The sequence below is a fragment of the Juglans microcarpa x Juglans regia genome, chromosome 1D, assembly GCF_004785595.1.
Source record: "Juglans microcarpa x Juglans regia isolate MS1-56 chromosome 1D, Jm3101_v1.0, whole genome shotgun sequence".
NCBI classification, from domain to species: domain Eukaryota; kingdom Viridiplantae; phylum Streptophyta; class Magnoliopsida; order Fagales; family Juglandaceae; genus Juglans; species Juglans microcarpa x Juglans regia.
Genome location: NC_054594.1, coordinates 49,021,761 through 49,031,316, shown reverse-complemented (window position 1 = coordinate 49,031,316; position 9,556 = coordinate 49,021,761). Strand labels below are relative to the sequence as shown.

Genomic DNA, 9,556 nt, shown 5'->3' with positions numbered 1-9,556 from the left:
GGCATCTTAGACAGGAGGAGATCATCCTCCTAATTAATTAGTACTAATGAAAAACAAATATTAAATTCATGAATTAATATATATATATATATATATTTGGTTCTACCCATATTCTGTTTAGATATTACTTAATAGACTGATTTTTGGTTCTTGACATCATGATCATGGACGAAAACCTTGTCAGTTTGGACTGGTATTTGTCCCATTTTCACTAACATATATATAGAGTTACGCTAAGCCACTAGATTCTGAACCATGTAACAGCCACCATCCGAACCACTATATACTTGGGACCCACGTACAACTAGCGCTACTGTGTCCAGCTGTCAGCATCGTAGATAAATACATCTTCAGTACTCCAAAGAGTTCTCTCTCCCCTCTCTCTTGGTACGTAGGGTGATCCAATTAATAATCATTTGGATGTGATTCCCTAACTTTGTCACCGACTTATAAGACCTTGGCCCCTCATGTTATTCATGAAATATTAATATATTGAATACATCTTCAAGCTTTTTTGTGTAGTTCATCTCATTCTATTTGATATGTCATCCTCAATTATTTTTTTCTTCCCCTCCCATATCGTGCTTCAGATGGACAAAAGTTGGATGAATGACCCCGATAGGCTCGTATCACCTGCATACGCCGAAGGCGTTAAATATTTCCTCGCACAAGCACGAAACCATGCAAGTGGAAGGGATCGCATCCGGTGTCCATGTCGTGCATGCCTTAACAATCTGTGGCTGCCTATATTTGAGGTGGAAACTCATTTGTTTATGAAAGGGATCAACCCAAATTACACGCAGTGGATATTTCATGGGGAGGAGGATACAACATGGAACATGAGTGATGAAGATATTGATGATGATATCAACCAAGAAGACGATTACATAGATGACATGCAGGATATGTTGGATGACATCCGGGCAGGCACCTTCGATGATGCGCCCCAAGATAGCACTCCTGCGGCAAACAGGCCACGAGAGACGGTAGATTCATTATCTTTCCAGCAACTACTAGAGGATGCCCGACGTCCGTTATTTGATGGGTGTACAAAATTTTCAAAACTGTCATTCGTGGTCAAGTTGTTACACATCAAATCAATCGGTGGGTGGTCAATTAAGTCATTTGACATTCTACTTGATTTGTTGAGGTCTGCCTTTCCTGATGCCCTATTGCCACAATCATATGAGGAGTCAAGGTCGTTGGAGCGCGGTTTGGGCTTCAAATACCACAAAATCCATGCGTGCCCCAACGACTGCATCTTATTTTGGAAGGAAAATGCAGCTCTTAATGAATGCCCTGTATGTAAGGCTTCGAGGTGGATACCAAATACACACGAACAGCGCGCGGTACCTCAAAAAGTGTTGCGTCACTTTCCTTTGAAACCGAGATTGCAGCGTCTCTTCATGTCTGCAAAGATAGCAGGTGATATGCGATGGCACAAAGAGCAACAGACGAAAGAAGATAGTTGTATGAGACATCCGGCCGACTCTGAGTGCTGGAAGAAATTTGATGAAGATCATGACTGGTTCGCTTTAGATCCTCGCAATGTTAGGCTCGGTCTGGCAAGTGATGGCTTCACTCCATTCAACAACTTGGCTAAACCTCATAGCATTTGGCCAGTGATCCTTGTCCCCTATAACTTGCCGCCGTGGTCATGCATGAAAGACCAATTGTTCATAACATCTCTGATTATTCCTGGCCCAAGGTCACCAGGGAATGAGATTGATGTATACTTGCAGCCGTTGATCGATGAACTGCTTGAATTTTGGGTAGATGGGGTACCTACATATGATGCCTCAACTAAGGAGACGTTTATGTTGCATGCTGCCTTATTGTGGACAATCAACGATTTTCCTGCCTACGGGAATCTGTCTGGCTGGTCAACAAAGGGAAAATTGGCTTGTCCATCTTGCAATGCAGACACAGACTCTAATTGGTTGAAATATGGCCGAAAACATTGTTACATGGGACATCGTCGTTTCTTACCCCCAGATCACATATGGAGAAGGAATAAATGGTTGTTCAACAGTAGAGAAGATCATCGCATGCCACCAAGGGAATTTGGTCCTGAAGAGATTCAAATTCAATTGCAGATGATTGGGGATGTTCAGTTTGGCAAATCTCATAGGAAGAAAAAACGCACTGCTGAAGAGCTGAACTGGACAAAGTGTAGCATATTCTTCGTGTTACCTTATTGGTCAACACTTCGACTTTGGCATAATTTAGATGTTATGCATATTGAGAAGAATATTGCCGACAACATCTTATTCACTTTAATGAACAGTCCAGGGAAAAGTAAGGATAACATCAATTCAAGGCGTGACTTAGAGCTTTTGGGCTATAGAAAAGAATTACACTTGATATGGCATGGTGATCGTGTAACAATGCCACATGCACAATACACATTAAACGTCGAGCAAAGGAATAAATTTTGTAAGTGGTTGTCTGATATCAAATTTCCAGATGGGTTCGCTTCCAATATCTCGAACTGTGTATCTCGACGTGACTGCAAAATCTCAGGGTTGAAAAGCCATGACTGTCACGTTTTCCTTCAAAGACTACTCCCTATTGCTGCTGGGGGGTATTTAAGAAGTGACATTGGCTTGGCTTTGACTGAACTTGGTACTTTCTTCAAAGAGTTGTGCGCTCGAACACTCGATGTCAACCGCCTGGCCCAACTCCAAACTGATGTTGTCACCATTCTATGCAAACTGGAGATGATATTCCCTCCTTCCTTTTTTGATGTTATGGTCCACCTAGCTGTCCATTTACCCCGTGAGGCCAGACTTGGGGGTCCAGTACAATATAGGTGGATGTACCCATTTGAGAGGTATCTCGGCAAATTCAAGCGGTATGTTAAGAATAAAGCCCGCCCAGAAGGTTCAATAGCCGAGGCTTACATTCACACCGAATGCTTGACATTCTGCTCCATGTATCTCAAAGATATTGAGACGAGATTTAGTCGACCGGAACGCAACATTGATGCTGACGAAGAGGAAACGTTAGATGGGTTCAAAATTTTCAACCAGAAAGTTCGTCCCTTGGGTATGCCTTCGAACGTGCAATTAGAGGATAAACTATTTAGGGCAGCCATCTGGTACGTGCTCAATAATTGTGCGGAGATTGGACCTTATATAGAGTAAGCATTAACGAGTCTACTTAAAAATCATCTTTCATTCTATACAATTTGGGATGAACCCAATACCATCTAACTTCAATATGTTGCTTCGCCTCGATGCACCAAATGCAGGGAACACTACGAGAAATGTAAGGTTCAACACCCAGATTGTATCGAGCGCACGCACCAAACTGAGTTCCCAACTTGGTTTAAGCAACGTGTAAGTTCTTATCCATTCCTATCTAAGATGTGCTGCTATAGCTTTCATTTTATATGATTTGGATCTAATCGAAAATAAACGTTATGAAATTTGCTTTTTTAAATATATAGATCCAGGAACATCGTACCTCGTATACACTTGATGTGTCCCCTGATCTGTACGCGTTAGCTTGCGGGCCTGACCGTTGGGTTGCAACATATGCTGCTTGCATAATACATGGAAAAAGGTTTCATACGAAACAGCGTGAATTTCGCCGTCGTACACAAAATTCTGGAGTGGTGGTAACTGGTGATGAGGCCACAAATAATTTGGACTTCTATGGAGTTATTAATAATATTGTAGAGTTACGCTACATGGAGTGGCGTCGGGTTGTACCTGTTTGAATGCGATTGGTTTGATGTTGGTGATCGAAAACGAGGGGTGCGGGTGGATGACCATATGATTAGTGTCAACATGAATAGGACTTGGTATAAGGATGAACCATTCGTGTTGGCGAGTCAGGCTGATCAATGTTTCTACATAAGAGATTTAAGGGCGAAAGGGAATTGGGGTGTTGTGCAGAACTATGCAAATAGGAATGTATACAACATTCCGCCACGGCCGAGAGTTCTTGAAGTACTTGATGGGGAATCAAGTACTCCTGATGCCGATCAAGAAGATGAGCCATCATATTATTATGAACCAGTGCAGTGTGATAACACAGATCAAGTGGCAACTCAACTGAATAGGCCTGATATACTACCTAGCCATGTAGATGCAAGAGAAATCATGGATCCGGTTGGTCAATGCATAGATTCAACAGGCTTTATTAATGATGACATGATCACTTCTGAGTCTGGAAATGCGGCCAGTGAGGGGAATATTCAGATGAAGAGGACCTATCAACAAATGAGGGGGAACATTCAGATGAGGATGGGCACACAACATCTGATGAGTCTGGCGACCTATAAATATAACCCAGGAAGTTCGTTCATTTAAGGTTGAGATATTAGAATTCTTGTTCGAAATTTTCATGGGTATATAGACATCTGACAATATGAGATTGACTTTGAAATTGGTATGTGTATATAGATAGTTCAATATGTGTTTGGGTGAAATATATGTTTTGATTTATTTTCTTACTACCATGAAGAAAATCATTTTACCTGGCTCGAACTACTTATTATGCAAACTCATATTTTCTTATTATGCAAGTAGCAAACAATCTTGAGAGTAGTATTCAAGTTTTACAACATCTATACCTAAATTAAATAGTATCTAACATGTGATTTAATTTGCTTCAGGTTACGTTCAATATTGGGAGGCTGTGTGAACTGGGATGCACTATGCCGTATCAAGGTATATATACGGCCGACTCTCAGTTATTCGAACCTGTCTGTGCATATTGAGATTATTTTGTTTCAATTATGGCATCAATTTTATCCCACTATGTTAATAACTTGTACTCGTGCAGGTAATCAGCCGGGACCCAGTTCAAGAGGTGGAGGCAGACTTCGAGGTCTTCGAGGTGGAAGGCGTTATATCCCATACTCAGGTCGTCACTGTCGACCACGCGGTGCGAAATTATCTTCATATCATAGCACGGAGGAGTGTAATCAATCCTCCTCGGATGACTCAACATAGGCCCCAAGTCCCCCACCATGCGTTATGCCAACTCACGCGGTACAATATATTCAAGAACCCCAACCAAATACTGCTGGGGAACAATCACCTACTGGAGAACAAACTGGTGCACATTTTTCCAATACTTTAATTTTGAAAGCATTTGGATGTTTGTATGTGTTATTAAGTCTGAATATTCCACATTACACTTTAAAATACTAATATATTGTACCTTAAAATACAGCTGCAGATGCCCCAATGGAGACCGAAGGAACGCAAGAACAGAGGAGACGAACTCGTGGGCCATCTAGATGCATTTTCTTTGACAAGCTAAGGAAGAACGGGAAAGTGCAGTTGAAGATAAACGATGGTGAGACAGCCCCATGTTGTGAACACGCTTCTATGTTCACAACACGAGTATCGTGGATTGTGAAACAATACTGTGACATGAGTTACAAGCGTTGGTCGGATGTCCCACCAGCGATTAAAGAGGAGCTCATTGACCATGTTCGGGTAAGTAAAAAATTTAATTGTCCTTGTTTGGGATGTTGTTTATGTAGTATAATCATCGCCTAAATAACCAGATGACACATTGATTGTTTGCATGCTGCCTTATGTAGAGTGACTTTGTGTTGGACTGGGATCGCGAAAACCACCGATTGAGCGTGACAAAGGCCTTACGTAAGCGCTTCAACTCCTTCCACCATGACTTGCACAAGATTTATGAATCCTATGGAAGCCACGCAGAAGCATTGGCTAATGGAACTAGTCTGGTGGACCCCATTGTATGGGTGAAGTTGTGTGAAAGGTGGGGCAGCGATGCCTTCAAGGTACAGATAGTCTTTCTTACATACAACCATATAATATGTATATATTTAATATGTCTAAATATTGTGGTGGAAAATCTGTTTGTCTATTATAAGTAATTGTTCCCTATTGTGTATGACAGAAAATTTCAGCTCAAAATCGGGAGAACCGAAACAAGCAGGCCATTAATCACACATCAGGACGTAAATCATTCGTCCGATTACTTGAGCAAAAGGTATGTCTAAGGGAAAACAGTCTTTTCATTTCAATAGAATAGTGAAATTGCACTTTACTTGGAGATTTTAGTGACAATATTACTTTACTATCACTAAAGGTGGTTACTCATAGCTTTTGTTGTTCACTCCATTCAAATGGTTCATACACATGACAGCGCAATGAGAATGAGAATGAGAATTTGGTCGACTTCTACAAAGAGATGCGTTGGTCGAAGAAAAATAATGCATTTGTCACAGATGCTACAGAAAGTACTTATGTGAGTAGTGCAGAAACAGCCGTTGGGATCTATGTTTCTTTCTATACGGTAGTAAAATCATTAATATAGCACTAGCTGATTATTTGCTAATAATCGTTGCTTTCTCAATGTGCAGAAGGAGATGCAAGGTAGGTTGGATGGCCTAGGACCAGAGCAACGTAGTGATGAGGCAGCAGCGACTGTCTTTAGGGAGGTTCTTGGCCATCGACCTGGATATGCACGGGGACTTGGGGAAATGGTCATCCCCGAGTCAAGTAGACAACGTGACAAAGTTCAAATGCAACAATACATGTCTGAGGCTGAAAAGCACAAGAAAGATGCTGAACAATATAAGAAGGATGCTGAGCAATATAAGAAGGATGCTGAAGCTTACAAGAGTCAGCTGGATGAAATGAGGACAGAGATGCAGGAGCTGAGGGAGCATCAGATAGAAAATGACAAAGTGATGCAGTCTTTCTTTAGGGCTTTCCCATCGTTCACTGAGTCAGTTCGACAGACTCAGTGTAACGATTCCCCCGGCCCATAAGGGTCTTCTTAAAAAACGTTGCACATTTTTTGGGTGGTTTTTTGTGACACCGGGGAGGCATGAGGAGTCAAGGGTGTCGACGTGTTTTCCATTTGGGTGGTTTTTGTACTTACTCTATACGACACTGGGCTATATGATATAAATATATATATAGTATTATATATATTTATATAAATCTTGGATCTATGTCTACACCGGGGATCTCTTGGATCTCTCATGGTCTGCAAATGAGGTTAGTATCATTTGGAGTTATCCACCATAAAATGTACTTGTACAAGTGAAGTGTTAAATATATTTCTAGCAACTTTGTTTCCCAAACCCGATGAATAATTCATTGATGGTTTTATACATAAGTGGTTTTTTTTTTTTTTTTGTAAGATGTGATACACAGAAGGCTGACATTCTGAGAAGCTTCCTTGAGATGAAGGATCTTGGAATTACTTGTGTTGGAAGAGAAGCTTAAGGCTAGAGAGAGAGTAAGTTCCGACACCTTTTCCCTGCTCTGTAAAAGTTTACTTACAACTTGTGTTTTATTTTTTTCCCGTGTAAAATGACATTGATCCTCTACAGTTAATCATTTGGTTCTTAACTAGCTTTGTCGCTTTGGAAATTCTAGTAAATATGACTACTTTTGCACTGATCTCTCTCTCTCTCTCCTTGTCTCTCTCTCATTGAGCTGACCATTTGTGTAATAACATAATGGAATCTGTACAGCTTATTAAAAGGCTTTGAGGGTTGGACCAAATTGTGGTGTATTGATGCTATGGTTTGGGTGTATAGAGAATTATTGGATTATAATAAAATTGATTGGAATAGCAATCATGGTAATCTATAATTTTATGTACAATTTGTTATGGTTTGCACAGTAGGAGTGTTACTGTGACGACTATTGTAAGGCGTTGCAATTTCCCTTCAATATTTCTCACATTAATGCATATTCTACTATTTTTCATTTTTAAGAGGAAGGGGGTGCCATTGGGCCTCTTCCTTGACAAATTATCATCTAGTTTCTCATTAAACTTCAGTTGTCATGTGTAGCAGTGGCTTTCCTTGTTATGTCAAAAGCTTCAAAGGGGATGGTTGCTAGAGCTGAACACCATGCAGGTATTAATATGTACTTTGGTTTCTATACACAACAAGTAATGGAGCTTTTATTGTCTGATGATGATTTTCTCCCTTCTGCTTCCCAAACATCCAACTATTTTGGAAGAAAATGTGAGGAGGTCGTAGGGAATGGATCAGTTGAGCCTATGAAGTATACTACCGCTCGACGTGGGCTTAATGAATGCTCTTTAAAATACAAGGCTGGCCAGATTGATGCTGATGATCAGCTGACTGGAGCTGCACCCCACATTTAAACGAGGGCTTGCTAAAGTTGGCCATATTGGGTTGGATGGGTGGAGTTATGGTGGATATCTTTCAGCTATGACCTTGGCCAGGTTTCCTAATGTCTTCTGTTGTGCTGTGTCTGGTGCCCATGTAACGGCCTGATTGATCAAGTGTAATTCTTCCTGCAACCAATGATTTGGTACTAATCCTTTGGATGATTGTGATGCTTATTTATTATTAAGGATAAAAGCTCAGTTTGTATATGAGAATACATTAATACACCACCCCATTGTAATACATATGAGTTTGGATTTTGTTGATGGGCTTGGATGGAACTTTATGTATTTATTTTGCATGTTATATTGATTAGCAACTTGAATGAATGAGTTTGGATTATGAATGGTGCATTTAGGAACAACTAAAAACCAGGCTTAGAAAGAAAATGAAACCCAGGAAATTTAAAATCGGAATGCAGGTTTAGCGGCGAATTAAGAGCATATAGCGGCGAATTTTTACTCGCCGCTATAAACTGACACTTAAATCTCCTAAAGCAGCGATGTACAAATCGCTACTACATATCAATACCGGCGACTAAATATTCGCCGCAAATAAATTTATATACCAGACAACAATTTGCCAGCGATCATGGAAACTCGCTGCCTCTAAATATATGGCGGCGAGAAGATAAATCGTCGCCATATATTAGCGATATGAAAACCAATTCGCAGCGAGTGAAAATTCGCCGTATAATAGTATATAGCAGCGAATATTATATCGCTGCGAAATAGTCAGAATAATATTGTAAATATAAAAAATCGCCGCTTATTCCCTACACCAGCGATAATTAATCGCTGCTATAGGGTAATATACGGCGATTTTCTCATTGCGGCGATTTTGTGGAGTGGCTGGCAAATATATTTGGCAGCGAGACAATCAGTTTTAGCGGCGAATAGTAAACGCTGCTAATAATCTATCGCAGCGATTAATGACAGAGGCCTATTTTGAATAAGCGGCGATTATTTTGTAATTAGCAGCGTAAAAAATTTCGCCGGGAGATTAATATATGGCAGCGAGTTTTGGTTTTCGTTGCAGTTGATCTAAAGTGGGGCGTTAATACCGGCGACTTGCCAGCGATATAAAAATCGCTGGATTATGTATATGCCAGCGATTTGTTGTGTATATCCAGCGATACATAATCGCTGGAAAAATTGTTGAACCTTGTAGTGGCCCCACGATTCCCCTGGCCAGTTGCAAATAGACTTTTTCTATATCTTTATACAAAACCATGGAAGTGCAATTTTTATAATCAATATCTTAAAACTTGAGAGATATATTAATTGTTATCTGCTAATAAAATGGAAAAAACATTAGGAATTAATGCGTACGGACATGTTAACTATGATGAATCTAAACTTAATTAAATTGATCAGAATAAAAGTCAAAAGGACCATTTATAAT

The 9,556-nt window shown here is 40.2% G+C and overlaps 2 protein-coding genes and 1 long non-coding RNA gene across 3 annotated transcripts; all 3 read left to right on the top strand.

Annotated features, from left to right (window-relative positions):
• The first annotated feature begins 590 nt into the window (after positions 1 to 590).
• Positions 591 to 3,724, top strand: LOC121248516. The gene is made up of 2 exons (XM_041147002.1): positions 591 to 2,801; positions 3,452 to 3,724. The coding sequence occupies exons 1-2, from the start codon at positions 591 to 593 to the stop codon at positions 3,722 to 3,724; spliced, it is 2,484 nt and encodes an 827-aa protein (XP_041002936.1).
• Positions 3,725 to 5,679: 1,955 nt separating this feature from the next.
• LOC121252502 lies at positions 5,680 to 6,159 on the top strand. The gene is made up of 3 exons (XR_005938227.1): positions 5,680 to 5,773; positions 5,893 to 5,985; positions 6,142 to 6,159. It is a non-coding gene; the product is annotated as an uncharacterized LOC121252502 (long non-coding RNA).
• Positions 6,160 to 6,186: 27 nt separating this feature from the next.
• On the top strand, positions 6,187 to 6,769 carry LOC121248506. Its single transcript, XM_041146991.1, has 2 exons — positions 6,187 to 6,243; positions 6,359 to 6,769. The coding sequence occupies exons 1-2, from the start codon at positions 6,187 to 6,189 to the stop codon at positions 6,767 to 6,769; spliced, it is 468 nt and encodes a 155-aa protein (XP_041002925.1).
• The last annotated feature ends 2,787 nt before the right edge of the window (positions 6,770 to 9,556 follow it).

Coding starts and splice junctions, on each gene's coding strand:
- LOC121248516 (XM_041147002.1), top strand. CDS start 591: ATGGACAAAAGTTGGATGAATGACCCCGATAGGCTCGTATCACCTGCA. Junction 2,802..3,451: donor AGGCCAGACTTGGGGGTCCA/GTACAATATAGG, acceptor TTAAATATATAG/ATCCAGGAACATCGTACCTC.
- LOC121248506 (XM_041146991.1), top strand. CDS start 6,187: ATGCGTTGGTCGAAGAAAAATAATGCATTTGTCACAGATGCTACAGAA. Junction 6,244..6,358: donor ATGCTACAGAAAGTACTTAT/GTGAGTAGTGCA, acceptor CTCAATGTGCAG/AAGGAGATGCAAGGTAGGTT.